The following is a 24,374-nucleotide window of genomic DNA, read 5'->3' as shown; positions in this document are numbered from 1 at the left end:
TAACATTAAAACCTTAAAAGTAATAAAACAAACAAATGAAGTTTTTTTCTCTAAAACTTGAAATTTTTTTAAATGAAAATCATCCCCCCACACGCCATATAAAGTACAAAAGGATAGTTTTTGCTACTTGTAACAAATCAATTTGGCACGATTTCTAAGACGGATTAACTCTCCGCTTACGCGTTAATAACGCGAAATATATCGCGCGTTAATTGTCCCAAATTGGCCAAAATGGCAATCTTTAAACCCCCATAACTTTACAAAAAATGATCATAGCTGATTTATCTTTTCAAAATTGAGCTCAAGACAACAATACCTTTCGAATGATAAAAAAAAGTTCCGTCAAAAATGGCTAGATAAAGAGTCGAAATTTGTCTGAAGAAAAAAAACCCACCACGAGCACAAATATTCCGTTACTTTCGTATCGAAAATTGGAAGAACAAGCGTTGAGCGCTAGATTTATCAACAGCTGGCAATTTTTGCATCAACGTTGCATCAGATTAGTTGAGTTTAAAACTGTCCTACACTAAATTGTAACGATTGTTTTGAAAATGTTTTACATCTTTGTCCACAAGGTTTTAAAATTCAAACATGTTTTTACTGATCAAAAATGACGAAATGTCTATAGCGTAGCGTTCGTTTCAAAAATGATGAAAAGTCCAAGTTCTTAGGAAAACATCTCCCACACGCTATGTAAAGTACAAATCGATTGAGGAAAGTATTTTTAAATAGACCAAAAAGTATGCCCAATTCAATTTGGAATGGTTTCTCAGACGAAATGAATCTCCGCTCACGCGTTGGTAGCTCGATTGTGTAGCGCGTTAACTATCGCAAATTGGCAATGAAATTAAAAAACGACAAGTTATCACAGGTAAAATATCTTTTTTAATTTAAGTTCAAAACAAAGATGCATTTTCAATGTCAATAAATGTGCGTCAAAATTTTGCAGTTGAGAAGTCGAAAAAACCATCCCAATACAAACATTCCTTTTTCTGCGAAAGTCGGAGCAATGTTTCAGTAAGTTAAACGAGGCATTTTGGATTTCTTTTTTTAGAGACATTTGTATCGCGTCGTTGTATCAGATTAGCTGAAATCAATACTGTCTCTTTCTGACTTTTACGATTGTTCTCTCGCTATTTTTATGGAATGAGAACAGTTTGGTCAGTGTTTGAGACTGAACTAAATGGAAAACTGCGAAATCTGAGTTTTCAAAAATTTCAATCGCGCTGGAACTGGAAGTAAGGAAAAGTGTTGTTTGTTCATCAAACTATCCATCGAAACGCTACTTCACTGTCTATACTGCCCCCGAACAAGCTCAGTTCGGCCAAAGAAAACCACTTAGAACTCTCGAAGGTTGCTGTGTCGGATTTCTTCTAGTCTTCGGCATCTTTGGGAGATTACTGAGCAAGATTGTTTCCGTTGTCTATTGAAAAACAAGATGTTTTTTTTTATTGAAGTGCTCATTTTCGGCCCATCAATTGTTCGATGAGTGTTTAGACACAAGGAAAATTAGAAAGTTTTTCCGCATTTTGTATAAGCACTCTACGTGAAACGCCCTTATGTATGCCTACGAGACACTGTTTAATTTTTTTCGAAGATTCACGACGTTTATGTCGCGTTTGGAGTTTTTCTCATCCTTTTTGACCAGTACGGTTCAAACGAAAACAAAATTTTTCCGAAAAACGACGAGTAAAATTTAATGATAACTTGGTGTAAAATAACTTGGTGAAAACGAATTGGATTAGAAATAGATAAATTTTCATTGAAAATTCATGAAAATTACAAAGCTTTCAGAGAAGATAATTATTGTCATATAGTATATTATATATCATCAAAGAAAGAAACCCCAAAACACCAAAGCTGTTTGAATTTTTTAAATTAAATTTCGAAAATCAATCGAAACTTTTGCGGGTTTTGGGCAGTTGAACGAAAGTAAAACATCAAGATAGAACAAACCAAATGCAACCTAGAACTTCGTTGAAATGAGTTTATTTCAAACAATCTATCGTATTTCAAATATCTATTTAGGGAACGAGGAAAGAGTAACTTGTAGTTATTGACTAAAACTAGGGCAACTTTTGACAGGAGGAAAATTTGATACCATAATACAACATGTAATAGTAGCACAAACCAAACTGAATCGAGCGGAGAAAAATAAATCTGCTACAAAACTGGAACCGGGAGTTAAACATTGCAGACTAAACTAGAAAGATATCAGTAAGAGAAAACTGGAGCTATATTTGCAACTATATTAAGTTTATTAGTGGTTCAGGGGGGGGGGGGGGGGTTTGTAGTGTAGTAAGGATAAGGATAGGCTGGGGGAATGGATTGTGGGGTAATGGACGGGAGGGGGGGGGGGGTTGAGTAACGAACAGACACTTAAAGATGAGCAACAAAATATTGACTACTATTTAATAGTTTTGAGTTGATAGTTTTTCGGACACTGTACTATTTCTACCCTGTACATTTCGATCATGACTCGTGACGACCCCGACAGTTGAATGAAGGCGGCGGAAACTGATACGACCCTTGTTGTTTCATTAAAACTTATAACCAGTTTATAACGAGAGCTGTTTTACTAATCAGTCCACCAGGTTTGAAAGCTTTGTTTTCCATGTTGTTTTTTACCCTGCTTCTTGCACCATTCTAGTCCCGCTTTGCAAGTCTCTTTCTGATTGGTTGAACCTGTCAGCCAATGAGAGGCCTTATGTTGCATCGCGAGAGTAAAAAATAGACGAATTCTGATTGGCCGGAATTCAATTCGTAATTTATTCAACTTCATTGCGTGTGATTGGTCAAAATTGTAATTGGCATTGCAGAGAGAAATTTGTGAGCCAATCAGATTGCAGAGGTTTGTGCAGCGAATAGAGAGGCGGCTTGTGATTGGCTATTTGCGACTGAGGCGGCGGCCGAGTAGGCGTCGTACCCGTTGGTTAAGAATGACCCCCCAGCTGAGAGGGAGGCGCCTGTTGTTGTCGAGGTGGAATGGGGATGACCTCCGCCGCCCCTCACTCCCCCATTTGAGAGGAGACTGTTTCCTAACCCCCCTCCCGGTGGGGGCGGGGGAGTTATGGTGACTTCGTTACTCGACTGATCGTCGCTACAGTCGTCGGACAGAGCACCAGGCGAGTTTAATAATTGCACTGAAAAAAAAAATTCAACCAATTAGAGCAATAATGCCATTTTTTTTAATTACAACGGAATAAATGCCATCAGAGAACCGTTAAATACAGAATGTAGTGGTCCCCAAAATCCAAATTTGTTATTACTAATTAAGAAGAGCAGTTTATGATTTTCGATACCAGTTCAAATAATTCGGCCGAGAAAATCAGACAGCGGAAGAAAATTAGAAATATAGTTGCACAAAGCAACCATTTTTTTCTCGAACATATCTTAAAAGCCAGTTTGCATTCAGTCAAGAGTTAATCGCGTTTTGTTACAAAATTGCAGACTATTTGGATAATTCAGATGGATTTATTTGTTCAGCTTTTTCATTTTGTTACCTTCAAAAATTGTACAGTCGATTGAGTACCACTCGTATTTCAAACTCATCTAAACCAGTCTTTAAAGTTTTCAAATTTGACAAATATTCGACCTTCAAAAATAGAGACCTTTTGTCAACTTTTCTACTAATTTTGACAACTATCGAATCAATTTGAAAAACAAAAATTCACTTGTAATATTCCTCTTCAAACAAGTATTCGTGCATGCTTTGAGACTATAAGTTCGATTAGTGCCCACAAAATATGGTGTTTCCGTGTTTCGTACTTACAATTGTTCATAGAGTTGTTATCTCTCGTCCCGTTCATCACTATTCCCTCGTGTCCAAGGGTCGTTCTGTTGTTCGGACTCAGATGGTGGTGGTTGTTGTTGTTGTTGCCTGACCCCGTAGTGCCCCCCTCTTCTGCCCCTCTGTGGCCGTGACTGTGGTTGGGTGGGGGTGGGGACTCCCCCTCATTGTCGTCAGAGTGTGGACTAGTATCATCCCCTCCCCCTCCGCCTGAGCCTTTGAAGGAGTTGGTGATCTGGCCTTGGGCCAGGTTGTCCGGCCAGAATCGGTTGACTGCTGTAGGTCTGTTGTTGTTTTTGTTTTTCTTCGTTTTGTTCACACTCTCTGGGTTCGATGCTTCCAACATGGGCTGCAAGATACGCCGCCTCGCATTGATAAACCTGAACACACATAATCACATCTTGTATATAATTCTAAAGGCCCCTGTATGAAGTCTGATTGCAGCTTTAAATCACCTTATTAAATTTATTAAATTCGTACTCAAAACTGGCTGTACGTATAGATGAATTTTTGATGAATTATCGATGAATTTTTTAAGTTCCCTTTTTAAAACTATACTCGTAACTGCAACCTTGTCATTTCTCAAGTATTCTACGTATCGATTTACAATTTGACCATTTTTCACAAAACAATTTCATAATTTGCGGGGTTTTTTCAGGTCAAATCATGGGAGCAAAAAAGTTTTCATGTCAAAGGATCGGAGCAAAATTCTGCTTTTTCTGCATGAAATTGAGTTGGTTGACAAATATTTTCAATATAAACACGTCAGACTAAATCTGCCGATTAAATTTTCCGCGGTATTATTTTTCCCGATTATTCCCGGGATATTCTGGTTTTTCCTCTTTTGTGCGGTACTGCTCAGTTATATTGCTTCTCTATTTAGTTTGGAAGACTAAAACAGCAACGAAATGTTTAAACAATTAGGATAGGATTTGAAAAGAGTTTTGTGCCAACGAAAAAAAAACAATATTAAAAAACACCCGCCTACTAAAGACACGTTTAAGTGCTACTCAAAAACACAAAAACATTTTGCGGATAAGCCTCTGGATTTTTATAATTCTCCATAAAAATTAATTCATTGAATCTGCATATTTGGATTTAACATTAAACATTGCCAGCTTAATACATCTGTTTTTATTTGGACACTATGCCTGAAATATTGAGCAAGTCTATCATAATGTCTCTAAATATTAAATAGGCGGTTCTGTTCTGTTCCATCAAGCATGGAAAAAAGACATAAGAGAAAGTGTATTTTGGATGAAAAAATTAGTCGCTAAGTGTGTATTTATGAAGCGACGTTGTACATAAAACAAACAGACAGATGTTCGCACGCATTTGAATAGCATTAGGCTCATAATTTATTCATTTCACAATTGCTCCCGTGCGAAAAAGCCACCTTTGCTCAACATAATCGGGACCTGATCTCCTAACCTCGAGTAGAGACAAAAACGTGTACACTTATGTAGAAGAACCAACAGGAGGTCTCAAAATTAGATTTAATGGGAAGAGGAAAACGAGTTTTGTTATTTCTGGCCTAATAAAATTCAATCCAACTTCCTTTTCAGGTGTGGGGTCCGAATTCGAGCCTGTTCTGTTCCGTATTTTGTTCCGCAGTAATATTCTTCAATTAGAGTCTCATTTTTGAGCCGACGGACAAAAAAGAGAAAGAAGATGTCACCGGTTTAAAATTGACTCATAGCTGAGCGTAGAAAACCCCACAAGTACTTTTTTAATTGTTTGTACTGCCGCCTAATGAAAATATAAAATGTCCCAAATTATGAAAAAAATGAGCACTTGAAAAATTCTAACACTCATTAATTTTTATTTATTTGGCATTTTTTTCATAAAGTTTTTGCAGCCCATGATTAAAAAAGAACTAGATTGCGAGGAATCGGAGCATTAAATATAATCCCGACAAAAAGCTTAAAAATGTGGAAAAATCAAGTTGGATTGTCATCTCGCTGACAGATATAAGGATTGGAGGGAGATTTGGGGGAGGGGTGGGGGCTATCCTGGTCAGGTATTTTGGTGGCTATTGGTGTAATATGCAAATAGGGGTGGTGATCGGAATACAGATGAGCCATAACTAGTGGGGGCGAAATGAGGGAAGTCATGTCATAACTAGAAGATATAACTGCAGTTATAACTGCCCTGCCATCACCAGTAGTAGAGGTGTCAGCCAACAGTCGTGGGGGGGGGGGGTTCTAAATTACATATGGGCCATAACCAGACACTTTTACCACCTCCATCCTCACTCCCTGTCTTACTAACTAGCAGGGATATTATATCATATTTATAATTTATACCACGCATTATCTGCACTGATAATTCACAATCACGCAGACAAAAGGGATTTGTATTGATTTGATGGTTCCCACATGTATTTTGACAAATAAAAAAAAGATAATCGAATGAGATTAGAACTAATTGGTGTCATATTTCATGATAGATGTCAGCAATAGCCCAGATAATTTGACTATTGGAATTTTGAAACGATGCTTATTTCTTGGAATTTTAGAAAAATGTGAAAAACATTCTCGCATTCAACAAAAGAAACAAAAGAAATGATCTCCAAATATTACTCTTATATTTGAAACTGAATTCCAACATAAAAAATTGCAGTTAAATTGTTAATAAGGCGGTCGTTTTTTGAGCAACAAATATTGATCGATACTCATTGAGTAAAAGGTGAACCAATTTTGCCATACCTTAGAAAATTGTTTTAAAAACCTTAAAAAAACACAACAGCTTTGACTCGCACAGAACTGAACACCTTGCATGGGGACAATTTCCCTTTAACGGGCTTGCCTTTTTCACTGTTTGCCCACTTGTGATTTTTACCAATTGGAACTTGGAACTTTTTACCAATTGGTTAACATTGCCCGATTGTTTTGAAATTTAGCATGTATTTGGTTCACTCACGCGCAAAATCATTTTTTGCGATGGTGATGCTTAACAGTTAAAGAGCCGAATGGAATGGCCTTCAAACTATGAACATTAGCTGCATGTTAGCTCTTCTATATCTTAACTTAGGAATATAATTTAATAAATTATGTTCGAGGCTGGGGCGGGTGGCGGGGGGGGGGGGGGTGGTGGTGTATTTTAGAGGTGAATTGTGATCATAAAAATAGAGAGAGGATACTGACCAGTTGTTGACCTGTAGGAGAGTGAGGTTAGTCTGGACTGCGATCTGTCGCTTTTCGTCCTCCGTCGGATATGGGTGCTAAACACAATCACACTCATATTACAAAAAGAAACATAGCTCCATCAGTATAGCTCCTCCAATGTAATAAGATTTCTTTACTTATCCAACATCCTCTGGTAACATAATAACTGAAACCGCCTTTTTTGGCCTGGTTTTTTTTTCAAAAGTTTGCCTGCGGCGCAAACTATTTGTCAAAATAAGGTCTTTATAGTGATTTGGGACAACTCAGAAATTCTATTTAGTCGATTTAAAAAAATTATCGACAAAAATTTCGAATTTTTTAAAAATCCCCCCTCGAGAAAGACCTAGATCCTCCCCTGGTTTAAGCATATACTAATTTTGTACCTTGTAATGAAATTTTTCCTTTTTTGCAAAAGAGGAAATAGTTAAAAACACCCATAAAACATTATAAATAGTTAATTAAACGCAAGTACAGAGACTTAATGCGAATACATAATGTATATTAATTATGATACTTACTACAATATGTTGAAAAAGCCACTGACGCATGATCTGGGTCGCGTGTTTCGGCAACACGCCCCGTTTCGTCTTCTTGAACGACCCGTCCGGGTTCATCTCCTGGTGACCCCCAACCCCCATCCCCACACCCCCCATGCCCCCCAACAGGTGATGATGGGGGTGGTGGGGATGTAGGGGCGACACTCCCGGAGGTGCTCCCCCATTCATGACCCCGTGATGGTGAGGATGTTGGAGTCCAACTTGGGATATGGGGGTGGACCCTGATAGCATCCCGCCCGGACCCCCATTGTGCAGATTGGACCCTGGATGGGGGTGCGAGTGGGGTGTGCCTGGCGGGGGCGCGTGACCTTGGGGTGAGTGGTACCCTGGAACAGAATAAGAAAAAATTTAAAAAATTATCCCAAAGTTAAACCTAATTTAAATTCTCAGAAACGCTTTGATCAATATCAAAAAATGAATGTGAAATAAGTATAAAACAGTCAATTCAGACAATTGATTGGTCACAAAAAGACGTCTTCCGTGAATTTTGATTCGGTTTGAAGCAATTTTTTGGGGGGGGGAGGGGAAATTAAGTGACCTGGAAAGTTTGCGGCGGAGGCGGCGGCAGCAGCGGCGGCCATTCCGGGAAACATGCTGAGTTGGGGGTAGAGAGCGGCGTGCATGGCGGCAGCCGAAGCAGCGGAGGAGGCAGTGCTTAGGTGACCCTGCTGCTGACCCCCACCCCCCTGTTGTTGCTGCAGTTGGGCGGAGGAGAGGTGGGGTCCACCTGAAGGGGTGTTGGATAAGGCATTGTGGTGTGATACATTAACTCCCAGACCACAATTGCTCAGTTGCAGCTGAAACAGAAAAAGCCCTCAGATTACAAATTATTAGCTAAAACCACACAATATTTAACTTCGAAGCTGTCATTTTTTGAGTATTTGATTCATTAGTTCGCCAATTCTAGTGTTTTTTCCAAAATAATTGTTCCGACTTTCGTAACGAAAGTAACGGAATATTTTTATAAATTCAACCACATTTGAAAAAACCTATTTTTCATACTAATAAAAAAGACAAGAAAAGCGAAATATTTTATGGTCTATTTCGATCGTAAATTCTAAAATTGTTTTAATTTGGAGGATGTTTAACATGCCTAGACTGTTTTATTCTGGGATTACAACCCTGTCAGAAAAACTTCATGTTTCCTTTTTGAAGTGATGCGTCATTCTGTTTACTATCAAACATCCATCGTTGGATTTTAAAACTGATTAAATAATTCACAAGTCACTTAATTGTTCTTAGTTTTATCCCTTCGTTATGACTGTGGAATTCATGTTTATGGCCTTGTGTGTATGCCCCTGTCCATAAAAGTGGAGACTGAATTAGTTTACAATATGGACTGAGTGATTTATTTGACACCTGGACAGCTGGCGAAATCCAACAACGCTAAATTTGCAAAGTGAGTCGCACGAAAAAAAAATCACTTGATCAAAATAAATGTCGAATAATTTTGCGCATTAACTGTAGTTCCGAAAAAAAATCGATCAAAAAACTTTTGTCAAAAATTGAGATTTCATCATTTAAGATTATAAATTCCTTCAAACTCATTGAGCTAAAGCAAAAAATATAACCAAAATATCATCCTATCTTTTTAAAAATTAGGGAAAAATTTATAAAAATGAAAAAAAAAATGTTTTTTTTTGAACTACATAAAACTCATTTTTTATTTTTCCTCATATTTTTTCATGATTTTTGAAGATGATGGAGATGAAGTTGAGATTATATGTCGACTTAGACATGACTTAATGGCAGTTGGTTGAGTTGACTTGTTTGGACATGGCCACAGTCCACAGTATGTGTGACATTTAAACACTGTTTAAATCTGAGACTTCTAATCTGTTGTTTATTAAAAAGAAGAGCGCAGATCTCTAATGACACACATAAGAGAATAGAGAACACCAAGTTTAACAGGTCACCCCAATCCGCACTTCAAAGACATCACATCATCACACTCACTGCATGTTGATGTGTTACAGTTCGACAAGACACAAAGCAACCTGCCACAGTTTAGACTGCCGACAATGCCATCGGAACTGTAACTCATACAAAACAACAAAATAAAAGAATTGACAAAAAAAATCACTGCAGATGCGAACAAAACAAAAAAAAAACGCTTGCTATGCTAGTACCACAGAATATTCCGACAACCATTATATTGCAAAAAAAAAATTTTAAAAACGAAAAAAAAAGTTTTTTTTTAAGATTTTTTTGTTGTGGGTTGGGGCGTTTTTTTTTCAAGTTTTCAAGAGTTCTGAGCCGTTTATCAACAGCTCATTTAAGTTGACTTGAATAGTCCTTTTGATTTTTGGCATATAAGGAGCTTTGAACTCTTCCTAATTCATCATATCTTCGCTGGAAATTGGCCTGAAAAGCAAAACAAAAATTGTTTGTTTGTCGTTTATTTGAGGTTACAGGATATATCGCCATTTATTGAAAAACATTATTTCTTAATGAAAAACTGATTGAATGAATTACTTTAGCTATAATTTAAATAAAATAACACAAAATAAAAATACGATCAAAAGTTTATTGGGAACATAAAAAACATTCAAAAAAATTTTTTTTTGTCATTAAAAACTGAAGTGGCCCATTTGAGTGAAACTGTGAAAATATGAAGCGACAAATTTCAATTAGCGTGAAGTGAAGATTAGCAATGTTGAGAGAGAATAGTAATGAGAATTAGTTAATAGTTTTCACTACTTAAGTGATTTGAGAAGATGTTTTTCCATTTGGAGGACAGTTTCAATGGCTAATTGAGATGCATGGAAATCTGCTTGCAATTCAAATTTATTTCTGCTTTTCAGCTCAATTGACCCTTCAACCCAACTCCATCTAGTCATTAACTGTCCATTTGCTTGTTTGTTTCTAAATGGACAAATTAGCTACAATTTTTCCTTTTTTTCTCATAAAAGCTTTTGTGAAAGCAACAATGGAAAAAATCTAACTGGGAAGACAAAGTTATAAATTGAACTTTAAACATACTGTGGTCAAAAATTACAACCTTTGGGCGAAAAACTCATTCAAATTATAAACAAAAGCTAACAGAAAATTGACTGTCGTCCGCGAAACCAATTTCGAAAAAATTTAAACAATCTCTTGAAAAATTTAGAAAAAAATTGGTCAAGCTCTTAAAAAATATTAATCATCGAACGACTTTTTAACCAGCTACATTGATGAACTTTAGTTAAGTTGGTGAAAATCAAATTGATATCCGTTCTGAAATCAAAAACCAATGAATTGATTTTTTTCTGGGCCAGGTTAAGCCGGTCGTCGTGTCGAAACTGGCGCGGTGACCATAAACAAGACATCAACAATGACACCCTGTGCCATCAAACACAGGTAGAGAGATGCTCCACAGAGAGACAAACAATCAGGTGAACAAGAGTAAACAAGGTCGGAGAAAACAAACAACAATCAACATTAGTCCAATCAATCATTCATGACACAAACATAGGCGCCGAGACAGTGTAAATATATTAACAAACTCACAACAAACAGGGGGTCTTATAGAGACCCAAAGAGGTCTCTGAGATCCTTAAGAGGGGGTGAATGTCGGGGTTCAAAATGTGGAGGGGTTCGATGATGCTTTTAAACTGCGCGCATGGCGTCTCGATTGAGTTCTGTCGGCTCTTCTGAGAAGTGTACAAAAATGCAGTAATGGCATAAAAGTGAAACAACGAAACTTTCTCAGATGTTTTATTGACACTCGATGAATTAATAATTGAGTAATTCTCATACAGAAATATTAAAAACGCCATTACAAAAAATGACAAAGATGCCTCGGATTTACAAAAATTCACAAAAAATGAGGAAAAAATCAAAAAAGCAAAATTTTTGAAATGGTATTAAAATATCTGTCGAAATTTCTTAATGAAATATTGCAACTAAGACTAATTTTTTTAAAGTATTTTGGCTAAAAACGACATTTTTAAAAGCATAAATGCATGCAGGACAACTATTAGGACAATTTGTTGAGATTAAAATTCTAGCCGTTAGGAACTTTTAATGATTTGAGTGATCTAGATTAAAACATTCCCATGTTTTACTCAACCTAGCCTAGAGATAAATTCGAAATTCAGGATAAGACAGCAAACATCCATCCATCCATCAGTATCTATATAGCAGTGTTTAGCTACTATGGTATGGTATTGTATGGCAAGTTATATGATGCCAATTGGAGATTTGATGGCCGTAGGCTGCGGGTGAAATTGATTACATGGGCAGTCCTTGTCATCAATGGATGGATAGATCCCTCAGCATATCAATTGGGCGTGAAACATTAGGGCCTATAAACTAGGGCAAAAAACAATCGAAGAATCATTTATTGCCCAAATATTCGTCCCACTTCAACACGCTGAGTGGGCGAGTGTGCAAAAAAATGAATGAAGTTGGTGACTAAATTTATAAAAACTCAAAAAACTCGGAAAAATGTTTCAAAATTTTAAAAATTAAGCAATATTGGAATTTTTATAAATTGAGCACACGTACTTAAATTAATTGTTCTAACAAGATACTATATTGATACATATATAATATTTTGTTATCGGCTCATTGGACCATCGGTTCTGTGCCCGTTGCAGCATATGTGGGTGGGGCTAAAAAGGGGCGGACCTCGGGGTGTCATGGATGAGATGGAAAAAGGGAGAGAGAGGGAGAGACAACGTAATACCCAGTTGGCAGGGTAGCAACATTAGTTAGTAAGTAGGGCAAGAGAGAACGAGAGATAGAGAGGGTGTAGGGTAGGGTATGGGTGGATGGGGGATGGAGGGTTGGGTTGGGCTGGGAGGGAGGGAGGGAAGACATTTTATGGACACATCATATGGATATACACTTCCCATATACACAGATCAGTTGCTGCAATCTAATCTGAATGATAAGGACTACTAAAGAGAAAAGAGAGAGAGAGAGGGGAAAAATTCAAGGTTTTCAGGGCAAAAGTAGGTTTTGGGGGCATAGGATGGACAGATACTAAATTTAGTAGTAGTATAAAATATAAAGCCAGTAGTTCAGGTTGCGAGCAAACGTGTGTTAATCGCTGATGCCGAAGTCTCAAATTTTTTTACATGCCACCAACGTAGTACTTAGGAAGAGAGAGAGAGAGAGAGAGAGGGAGAAGGAAAAGAGAGAGAAAGAGAGAGGGGGGAGCTCAGAAAAATTTTGCAATTTTTGTTTGGATTTTGAATGATATATCAAGGAAGTACAAGCAAGCAGTGCATCAGGCACGACATCTTTCTGTTTTATGAACAACATTTTTCTAATAAAACTGAAATTGTTCGGTAGCCTCTTTAAAAAACACATTTCGAAGAAAAATTTACCATATGAATATAGTTCCATGACGTAAAAGCAAAGCCATCTTAACAGAATTTGCCGTCACTTTTTGGATTCTGGAAAAAGGTCAAGATTTTTTTCAAAATGTAGTCCGTCCAATACAAAATGATTCAAAGACAACTTGGATCTTGTTAACTATTTCCCCCCTACGATACCTTGTAACAAATACCCCCCCCCCCCCCATAAAGAAAGAATGGAACAGTTAAGCATATACGAATTTTGTACCTTATTAACTATCCCCCCATATTGCCATAAAGGGGGGGGGGTAGTTAACAAGATCCGACAACTTATATAAACTTCATCCTAACTTAAAAGATAGCTGCTGTGACTTGAACTTGACTTCACAAGTAAGTGACTGCATTTACATCTATCTGGTATCGTAAAAGTGCCAATTAAAAGAGTTAAGAAAAAGATGAGAAAGAGAGAGATTTAATGGGTGGGTGATTAGTCGAGGGAATGTAACGGACACTCCTCAAACCAATGAAAGAAATGATAAATGCCCCCCTCCTCACTACAAAGCAGAAGAACAGAGTAAAGGGGTGAGTTATTACCACTTATCACTACTACTAATTCTAGTCAGTACTTAATGTCTATCTGCTGTTCATAACAGGCCAAGGGATAAGTCACTTCGATTCCATATTGGAACATCAAGTAGACAAGTGATACAAAAGTCAATCAGCAGAACGTTATGCAAAATGAAACCAAACCAAAAACAAATAGAAAAAATGAAAGAAAAAAATTACTGGGAGGCGGATAGAATTAAAAACAGAAAAAATACAAAAAAAAATAGTTTTTACTGGGAGGCGGATAGAATTAAAAATAGAAAAAATACAAAAAAAATTGTTTTTACTGGGAGGCGGATAGAATTAAAAGACGAAATTTTTTTTTAAAAATTGTTTTTACTGGGAGGCGGATAGAATCTTCCTTATTTCCATGCGATAGCGAAATATTGTTAACTTAAAAGTTTAAGTAGTTGCAAAGTTCGCCAAATTTAGCTTTCGGGTAAATTGATTACTATGAGAAAAAAAACGATGATTTGAAAACTGGGCAACTCCCTTTTGATAAGAAGGATTTCAATTCCAATCTTGACCAGTGCCCATTTGCGAATTAATATCACCCCAAAGAACAATTAAGCAAAGAATGCTCTCTAAGCCTAATAATTAAGGCCCAGACAAAATTTTGAAAAAAGATCAATTACAGAATCGTACAATTTTTTTTTTAAAGAAAAAAAACGTTTTGCTTCGGTCGTAAAAAAAATCTACGACGGTTTGATTCGGCTAAGACACATGTTAAGTTGATGTGCGCAGAGTGAGACACATGTAAAGTTGATGTGTGCTGACTGAGCGTGTTTAAAAGAATCCTTTGAAGCTTTGATTGCATGCAGTGAAGCGACTCATTAATTAGCCGAGGTGTCAATTGCATGGCCACTTCACAGACACTGCAGTGCCCCATCATTCTAACTAGTTAATAACCCTCGAGCCACTTTTATTAACTCCATTACTTATCACAACCATTCGGTCAACGCTTATAAATATCATCACCTGATATAAGCTATCTAACCATTAACAGTTGCAATAGACCTCCACATAGTATATACCACCCGTTATCATAGGCGCATGATGAGTTAAGTGAACTTGACTTCGCTTGTGTGACTGCATCTATCTATCCGTCTATCTATGCGTTTTTGGACCCAGTGGTGTCAAAGTAAAGGGGGTGAAAAGGAAGAAAGATTAGCTGGTCTGTGATTTTGAGAAGGGGCGTCCACCCCTCAGCGATTGAAGTGTGGTCCACCCACTAAATTGCTAATCATACTAGAGAAAGAAAAAAAGAGCAAGTGCAGGGGAGGGAGGGAACGCCTAGTCCAACTATATTGCTCTCTATCACAGCGTATCTTAAAACCATATACTCTTTGATTGTGCAATGGAACTACCCCCCCCCCCCCCCCACCCTACTAACTAGTTTCACCTGAGAAAGAAAAATGTCTACGGTCGCTCCTCAAATAACGTACCGCATCGGAATCGAAAAATAATCAGATGAATCTAGACTGCCAATACTTCACGTTTATATAAATTGACTGCTATAACTTTTATATCAAATCTTGCATGTTACGAATTACATCAACCGAGATCCTAAGGTCGCACATAAACGAGCAAGTCGGAAAAACTTTGCGATTGAGCTGAAAATTGAACTGAAGACCCATATAAATTTGTTTTGATTAAATATTAAACTTATAACTAAGTTATAAAAAGTTCGACCGCGATTGGTGTTGGAACAGAAGCCCAATTAAGTTTGACATTTTTATTCACTCTTTATGACAGCTCCAAGTTGGAACTTTTCTAACGAGACCAACTGAATAGTATGTAGAAACACAAGCAACCCATGCAACCACCACAAACAAGACACAATCAGACAAAACACCATTCAAAAAGGGACGCTTCCCTAATACCAAATTCACTCATGAATACAGAAAAGACGCAAATGTTGTGAAAACGCAGGATCAGTTCTGGAATTAACTATGGAAAAATAACTAACTATCACCAAAACCTACTATACCTACGGGGGTCAAAAGCTTCGTTTCAGTAGATCTTTAATATTAGAATTTTCTTAAAACTTAAATTTCAGATCATAAGGTGCTAATGTATATTGTAACGGAAGCTCTTAAAATATTACGAAAGATTAAAATGCATTTTTAGAGAAGATTCACCACGTGATCAAAAATAAAGTTATCAAAACTGTTAAAACACTGACGTTGTCGCAAAAGCTAACCGGATTTGCAATAATACTTTTGAGAAACGTTTTTTGACAAAATTCCAACTGAGAAGCTTTCGAAATTCAAATCCATTCACGGCAGAATAAAAATCCTAGAAAAACATGAGAAATCCAAATCCAAGTCTAGAAAGGGCGGAGCAAAAATAGATTGAAGATAGGGTCATATGGAATATATTTATGGCCTATCCGCGAAGCACCGTTCAAAACACCGACAATTTATCATGTCAAAAAAACTTAAATCAATTGCATTTTTGGAACAAAAAGGGTCAGAAAAAAATATACGGGATGATCATACACTGCGCAATAATCGCAGAATTATGAAAAATGTTCTTCAAAGTTGAAAGTATTGCAATACAGCTCACACCGAATAACTTCACTCATTAGACCTATTGAGAAATCGGCTAAATGGTTTTTGCTTGTTACATAGATAGAAAAACCGAAGCGTGAACAAAACTAAATATTGGATAGTTTCAGTCGACCAACAAAAATGAGTTCAGATATCTTATCAAGCAGGGTAGGGGGAAGTCAGGAATAAACCCTATTGACTATTTAATTGACACTAGAGCCAAACTCCAGAGCACAAACTTCGCTACTTTTACTATTATTGGTTATCACATTATAACTAACCTAAAGTTGGAAGTGCAAGCAGCCGAAAAAACGATACGCATTAATGTGCAGAAACGTCCGAATGATTCATATATTTTTTGATAGCTTCAAGAGAATTTTCAATTTGAAAAAAAAAGAGTCCAAAACTTTCTGAGTGCAAATGTCTCAAGACGATCATTCGGAAAGCGAAAATTAGACTGTAGTTCCAGTAGGTTTGCTATTTGGTAGTTGTTAATTCGCGTGAGTGACTTTCTATTAGCTACTAAAAATTTTTCTTATATAGCGCGTTAGTCTGGTTATTCAGATTCCTGGTCCTTACTCGAGAGCAGAGGGTAGGGCTCTATTAAGGTCTTTTTGCCCCCTCAGCGGGTTTACTGTGATTAGAGCAGGACACACTTCGACTGTTATAACTTCTTAGTCAACAATAACACACTAGTTAGTACTATAACCGAGTCAGGACTGCTGGTCGTAAAGTGGAAGACTGATAAGCGTCACTATTTCCTAGTTTCCTCCCAGGTCCAATCCCAACCCAAACACCAGACTCAAAACACTTATTCATACCATTACAAATTGCCGCAAGTTAGTTTACCCAAAAGCAAAGTATTTTTGAACAAAAAAAAATTGAAAATTGTTTTGAAAAAGTTTGAAAATTGCTTTGAAAAAAAAGTTTTCGAAATCAACAAACCATTTTTTTGCAATAAGACGCAAGGAAAAATTTCATAAACCTTAAAATCATTGAAGCTTTTTTGTCCAAAAATGTTTTGGGAGCTTTGTGATTATATTTAATGTGAAAAAAAAAAATAACTTTTTTAAAACTTAAGTTTCCTTTTCTTTGTCGGCTCTATCTAGCTTCGACTCTGTGAAGCTCCGAACATAGTTCACAGCTCATAAAGTCATTCGGGGCAGGTTATAAAGCAAGTTAGCAGTTGGGTTATAACTAGTTGAATAAATTAACGTTTTATTGCCCTGTCCTAGTTTTTCCTGTCGTCCAACAAACGGGGAAAATGGCGGGTGAATTTGGAATGATTGAAACAGTTGCGGAATAAAACGAGTTCATATATGCGAACTGCAAGTCGTGACTTTATAAATGACAAGTTGTTGTTTTCTCAAACTACAACAAACTGGACAGCCTAGAGACGAAATTTAGGGACGGTAACTTAATTCAAAGAGTGAAAAGAAGCCAGAGAAATAGTAGAAGCCAGTTAAGCCAGAAACAGAACCTAAATCTAAACCCAAGGTTTACTGCGCATGTCTCGAAAGATTGCTTGGCTTACTTATGTTGATTTTGAGAGTCAGTTCTGAAGCTTGTAAAGCTTCCAGCAAGAAGTTGAATAGAGTTAAATAAATAAAAAAGACTACATTGACACGAAGAATACAAGGTCGTTTTTAGCTCGTTAGCTCCAGAAAGAACTAAATCATCTGGTTTGCACTAAAAAATAATCATTAACAAATTCTTTTTTACAGCTAAAATGTGGCACCTATTAAGAATCTTCGGTTGAAATTGAGTGCCAACTCAAATGGTGCTAAAGGACATTCCAAAAAAATCTCATACATTGTCCAAAACATTTTTAAAAAAATTGCTCATCAAAATATTGAAATTAATGGAGCTTAAACAGTTGAGGATTGCAACCAAGTTAAGCATGCTCTGTGAACGCAATTAAACTTCAGCCGAAATAGCATTTGTTCAGCCTGATTTGAGGGGCGGATCTCTTAAACTGACTGAAAACGTTCTGGTTGATTAGTGACTGGGCAAAGTTTACCCACATATCGCAAATCAACATCTTCGATCTATTCGGCCAACAAACACCCCCAGATACACTAGACGTCTTTAAGTCAAAACTGCTGCAGTTAAGTACTAAATGAGAGCTTACAAATAAATTTTGTACCATTCCAATGACTGACATAACAGTTACAGGGCATCGTGCAAGCAACCGATAGGTCAAACAACCGAAAAAAGAAAAACTGGTGCAAACATCCGAAAAACAGCTTTACTAGGCAAAGGTAACTGGGAGTTCTTATGGCTTTAACCCCCATTTAACCACCATTTAAAAAATCCGAAATTTTTATATAATAAGGTAATTTTGATGAAAGTTCGGATGTTCGAAACAGTTTCTCATATCGGGTATTTGCTTTAGACTACCAATCACAACAGAACCAAAATTTGCAGTAAAAAACAAATCTACTTAAAAATATGTAGTAAAGCGTATCGTATCGAGCAAAAAGCGAAACATGAAAAATATAGGAGCAAAAACTGAGAATTTTCTATCAAATGGTTTGTATTATGATAGAAGAATTATGACACCATCATTCATTCGCTGAACTGTCAATTCGGTCTAGTGCACAAGATCCAAGCTTAAAACCATTCAGTGACGTTTTAAAGATTACGACAAATAACAAATGTGAACAGGTTTATGAAAGCACAGACTGTTATTCTAAATCACGCCAGCGACACTCGCAGTCAGTTATATATACTCGTAATATTTCAACAGGACAAAGAAGGACAGATCGCTAACTAGTCATAAAAGAAGATCCACTCTAGTCGTAAATCAATTATTACCAACAGTTCTGGTCAATCGATTGTGTTCACATTTTGTCAGTAAAGATTGTCCAATAAAAGGGCGGATTTACGGGGGGAGGGCGCATAACTTGTCAGATATTTGACCCCCTCACCGCCCGAAGGATCATCTTTTAGTACTATTTAACGGTATCCATTTTGAACCAATAGACACATTTACTCATGGCGCCACATTTACTCATTTTGAGGTGGGAGCGTCTTTTTAGTGTTTTCGGAGAACGATGAAAATCAATTTGGTCGACCTAAAAAGGCCAGAGAAAATTTCGAAAAATTTTCGAAATTTTCATTTTTTTTTAATTGTCAAACAAAATGTCAAACAAAAAAAATTAACAGAAATAATCGAAAATTTGATAAGAAATGAGATCAGCGATCAGCTAGTTAATTTGAATATATTTTCAGAGAAAAATCTGCCAATTTTTGAACGAAAAAATTTGAGAACAGCCAATAAAAATTCGGAGCATGTCATATTTTTGGGTGAAAACTACCTATTTACTAACATTTTACGCAAATCGTTCGGTCAATTAGTATTAAAAAATGTTGAAAATTTATTTATTTTGGCTTTTGATTTATTATTAAGCGCAATTTGAATACACAAAAACAGTTGCGTTCTGACGTTTTAATAAACAAAGCCAAACTGTCAAGCTCGGAACAATATGGCTTATTAAACTCAATTTGAGTTATAAGCAATGTTTATGCATTGAATGCCCGGCGGAGAGCACAAAAGTCAAATAAGCCCGAAGAAAAAACAATATTTTGCATTATTGAGACTCGCTTCCGATTATTTGCTCGGACTAGCTGGCGCAACGGAATTCAATAAACAGTCACTTAATTCAGTTATCCGCTTAGTGACAAACAAATTGACTAATATTGAGTTTCAGAAATGCCAATAAACAGAGCTTTTAAAACTCAGCTGTGCAAAACTCGCCAATATGTTCAAAAAAGACGGGAAAAATCTGACCAAATTGAATAAAAATAGATGAAAAGAAAGCCGAACAATGAATTAGAACAATACCAGTTAACTGAATAAAAATTGAAAAAAACGCACCAGTTTGCAGTCTAACAGGCAACATTTCCCAAATAAAGACATGAAAAAAGTTCAAAAATATGACATCAGCTGGATTGGATCCTGCAACCTCTTGTTTGACATCTACATGGTAGATGTGACTAACCTGTGAGTTGGGGCTGTCGGAGAGGGGATACTGGTGGTGTAGTGAGGTGGGGGAGAGAGCTCCTCCGGGAGTGCCGGCGGCCCCACAGCCCAACAGTGTGTCGCTCTGCATCTTGTTCTTGAGACAGGCGATGTACCTCTGGCAGAAGTCCTTACACAGTTCATTGACCTTTTCTAACTCCAGAAGGTGGATGCGCAACACTTGAATTGCCCGGATCATCTGGAACACACATACACATAAAAATAAATATCAGAGAAGCTATATTTTTCAAACTTGATTTAAAATATAAACACTAATCAAGTTACAATATTAATTATCAATGTGCACAGTTCGTGTTTAAAAAGTTGTTTTGGCCACTCTTGATTCTGATCAATTTTTTTTGGCATTTTTCGTTATTTTGATCGTCAGAAGCACGTTAGCACTGCGGTCATTTTCAAACACACAATTTCATTTTATTCGTCATGTTTCCTCCCGATTTAGCGCAAAATTAAATAGGAAAAATTGTCAGACTGACATTCGAAAACAAATTGAAAGGATATTTCAATTTTAGAATATTCTATTCGGGCGCCATGCTACCATGATTGAATGAATTGCGACGGGTGATGCATTTTATAGATAAAAATTAGAGCAGATCAGCACAACACCCGCGGGAATTCTGCCAGCCTCCTTTCTCTGCTGATGACACAAACTCAAACCAATTAGGACTTGTTGGGGTCAGTTTGGAATTAGCAAGAGGCTAATTTGAAACACGAACCGGACACTTAATCCCCATTTCAGAATTTAAGAGCGACTAGAAACCCCACACACGCTTGAAACAAAGGAGTCTCTAAATTAAGAGCTTCGCTGGGAAATTAATGGGAAAATGTAGGAAATTACTGACAAAAAAGTAAAAATGTACAATAAAAATTATGAAAATTACTGCGAGACATAAATTGTAGGTAGGGCATATGCAATCGACAATACCCTGACAGGGCTGGGGTTATGTGAATATTGGGTGGGGGGTTGGATTCTTTTGAGTGTGGGTAGCGTTATATGAGATGTGGTGCTTTGTATGGGTAATTGGGATTAAAATATAAAATAGGCATTGAATTAATTTCCATTTTAATTGAGGGATATTCCTTTCCCCAGGATACTTTTCCAATTAGACTATGCTGATGTCCCCCCGTTCCTTACTACTATTATTCTCCAGTGCTTCATTACACAAAGTGAGACAGCACAGAACAGAAGAAAAGTTGAGCCTATATGAATATGCATATCACATCAAATCTCCCAACCCCCTCCCCCGTCCCCCCAATCATCTTCAAAACCTAAATGTCTAATGGGGTCAATGAGCCGAAAATATCAGACCAACAGTTGTCGACCTATTTACTAAACAGTTTTTGAGTAAAAAATGCGAACGATTTTAAACCGACAAACAATTTTTCCATTTTCTCAAGTTCGAAAAAATAGGAATAGATTTGCAAGTAAAGATCGATTCGATTCCCAAATCATCTTGCAATGAAAATAATTGAATGCAAGGATACTTCTTTGTTCTATTTTTGAATAAACTTAGCATCAATTCTGATAATAGAAAGAGCCACTTTCAATCATTTTTACACATGACACGTTGAGTTGTGACTCAAATACCTCTTTAGGGATTTGCATTATAGTATAGGATTGAAAAAAGAAAACAGCAAGGGGGCGCTTTTATTTGTCGGATCGGGTCGGGGGTTGGACTCCGCAGCAGTATAGCTAAGAGGGGCTTGTGAAAAGGGGAGGGGCTGTTTAATTCAAGTCTCTTGGGGGAGTTGGGTTGATGATGTCGTGTGTAATTTGGACAATTAGAATCGTAACTGACAGTGCATGACAGCAGTGCATCTAGTCCCAAAGGGCGGCATCATATCAAAGCAAGATCCATTGGAGCTAACAAAGAGAGAAGACAAGAGACGAAGGCTGACCTTCTATTTAGCCGAACACTTCTAGTTCCTTTATTAATTCTACATTTAAGATTGAAATTCTTCGGTTTTCAAAAAACAATTCACATTAATTTAAGTCCAAAAAATTTTTGGTAAATAATTTTTTTTGAACTTGTCCATTCAATTTTTTGAAATTAAAGGGTCATTTTTTTTCGAAATCAATTAAATTTTCTGAAAAAATCAGTTTTTTAAACTTCAATTTTTCGAACTTGAGTTTAGCGAAATAGTTAAGTGGGCCAGCTGAATATTCGGCTAGTAGATTGGTCTAGGGGTTGGAGGCATGTGATTGGTATGTGTGGTGGTATGGGTTGGTATAATGAATGTAAGGTGGCCTTTGGGCGACTTAGGGGTGGGATCTATCTCAAATATCTCCCATCTATCTCTCTCCCTTCCCTCTATCGTTCTTTCGCCTATCCTTTCCCTTCCTCCCCGGGTGTTTGCCATATAGGCAGATGGACTGCATTCAGTTTCTATTGCATGTCATTAGGTTGAGAGATGGCAACAAAATCAAATCCACTCCATCACTCATGTAATTTCAAACATCTTTGTCTTTAGCTAGCAAGTGGCGCAAAATGATGCAGCCAAATTGCTAATCCGGCTTAAAACTAAAGTGCCAAATATTCACGCCAGTTTCAGTTTTTGCACCCACCATCGAAAAAAGTGACGGGATATTTAAGCTTGAGGTTTTTTCTTGAGACAAATTTCCAGTTTTTAACAAACGGTTCTTTACGGAATTTTCAACGTCATCTGAAAAAATTGTTGCCCTTAGCCCCAAAGTAAAAAAGCAACTGAAATCAAATTTTCCAAAATTATAGGTTTGAAAACCACCAATTTGGGATAATTAAAGTGAGCTAAATTAAGAGCTTTCTATTTATCTGCAGCAAAGGCGGCAAATTAATCCGCAACAGAAATCATTCCAAATTGAATGACGGCTTGCTGAATTGATTCAACTGATTGTTTACTAGACATAAATAATGTTTTTTGTATTTGAAATTGCAATTGTGGAAACATCTTCAAAAAAATCAAATCATTCAAAATTTTAGGGTCAATTTTTACAAAAAATAATTTATGCACACTGAATGGCATCCAGAACTGAATGGCATTTTCAAACTACCAGAACTTCGCAAAAAACAATCGGAGGTAAAATATCTTTTTATATTTGATTCCAGAGTGAATATCTTCAACGGGGCATAAAAAATTTTTGTCAAAAACTAATATATCGATCGCCGAAAATTGACTGAAAGTCGGAACAAAAATTAGGACTATTCGTACCATGCGAAGCCTTAAATGTTATAATTGCCTTTTTGCCTAATGAATTAAAACATTGTTTGAAAATTTGATGAAACTTTCAAAATAAAATTGATTCCATTTTTGAAATTCTTGCCCCAAGCAATGCCAAGAAGAAATTTAAACAGTTTGCATCTTGCAACACATAGGTTACTTCAAGTAGTTTGCCGCAAATCACTGTGGAATATTTTCTGTGCCAGATGAAATCAGCGTGTACGCCATACTTTAATAGAAATCTAGCGCACACCAACTATCTCAAATTGGCACGTTGTAAGCTTCATAATTTACTGAGCAATGATTGCAAAAAATTCATTTTTTGTACTGATCACGTCACTGACATTACAGCATAAGTTCAGCTCATCGGACTTCCAATGTGGTGTCATATGGAAACCCTATTGGTCGCAATTAGGATTCTTAAAACATCACAAATGGTTTCTCAGTATCGAGAAAAACGCGTCTCAATTTTGAATTTTGATGAGAAGATTACGCCCTAAATTTAATTCTACAACAATTTTAACAATATTTTAACTATACTTTTTAATTGAAATTATCCCTCGTTCTAGCATTTTTTACCTGATTCACTTTGTCCATTCTACAAAAAATAGGAAACTTTGACATGTTGCAAAAGCTTGATTATTTTTTCGAATTACTCTTTTCTTCCATCGGTTTGGTTGAAACATTTTGTGCTACTTGCACAGCAGCCACCTATCCTTGTATCTTTTGACTTTCAACACCTAAAAATCTTTCGCGTGATAAAAAAAATAGGTGAAAAAACATTTTAAAAAATGTCCAAACTGACCGAAAATAGAAGAAACTATTCTCAAACAGTAATCTTTGAAAGTCGGAAGAAAACTGTTCTAATAAAAAAACTGTTTGCCTATTTTTTTTTGTAAAAAACAAAACTTTTTTACAAAAATTTTGGAGTACAAAAATTCGCGCAAAAAAAACAATTTTTAGGTTCCTTGTCGCTTTTTATGGATGTGCATGAAACAACAAACATCCTGACTCTAAAAACTTTGTTGATTCGACTTTCGTAACGAAAGTAACGGAATATTTGTGCTCGGCGTGGGTTTTTTTTCTTCAAATAAATTTCGACTTTTTAACTAGCCATTTTTGAAAAGTTATGGGGGTTTAAAGATGGCCATTTTGGCCAATTTGGGACAATTAACGC

At 36.6% G+C, this 24,374-nt stretch overlaps 2 protein-coding genes across 7 annotated transcripts in view; one reads left to right on the top strand and one right to left on the bottom strand.

Moving 5' to 3' along the window:
* Positions 1 to 1,802: 1,802 nt before the first annotated feature.
* Positions 1,803 to 24,374, bottom strand: part of LOC134854428 (uncharacterized) — a 63,834-nt gene continuing 41,262 nt past the window's right edge. For all 6 annotated transcript variants that reach the window (XM_063870671.1, XM_063870675.1, XM_063870670.1 and 3 more), the window contains 6 exons: positions 19,962 to 20,180; positions 8,053 to 8,311; positions 7,476 to 7,840; positions 6,937 to 7,013; positions 3,773 to 4,170; positions 1,803 to 3,143 (listed from right to left, as the gene is read on the bottom strand). In XM_063870671.1, coding sequence (XP_063726741.1) covers positions 2,839 to 3,143; positions 3,773 to 4,170; positions 6,937 to 7,013; positions 7,476 to 7,840; positions 8,053 to 8,311; positions 19,962 to 20,180 — 1,623 coding nt within the window. In that variant the 3' untranslated portion in view covers positions 1,803 to 2,838. The remainder of the gene's footprint in view (positions 3,144 to 3,772; positions 4,171 to 6,936; positions 7,014 to 7,475; positions 7,841 to 8,052; positions 8,312 to 19,961; positions 20,181 to 24,374) is intronic.
* LOC134854429 (uncharacterized) overlaps positions 4,246 to 24,374 on the top strand; it is a 227,818-nt gene continuing 207,689 nt past the window's right edge. The window contains exon 1 of the mRNA XM_063870676.1: positions 4,246 to 4,255. The gene's annotated coding sequence lies outside the window, so the exon portion shown is untranslated. The remainder of the gene's footprint in view (positions 4,256 to 24,374) is intronic.

Source organism: Symsagittifera roscoffensis, chromosome 9 (genome assembly GCF_963678635.1).
Source record: "Symsagittifera roscoffensis chromosome 9, txSymRosc1.1, whole genome shotgun sequence".
NCBI lineage: Eukaryota > Metazoa > Xenacoelomorpha > Acoela > Convolutidae > Symsagittifera > Symsagittifera roscoffensis.
The sequence above is the reverse complement of the archived record's forward strand: the minus strand, read 5'-3'. Positions and strand labels throughout refer to the sequence as shown.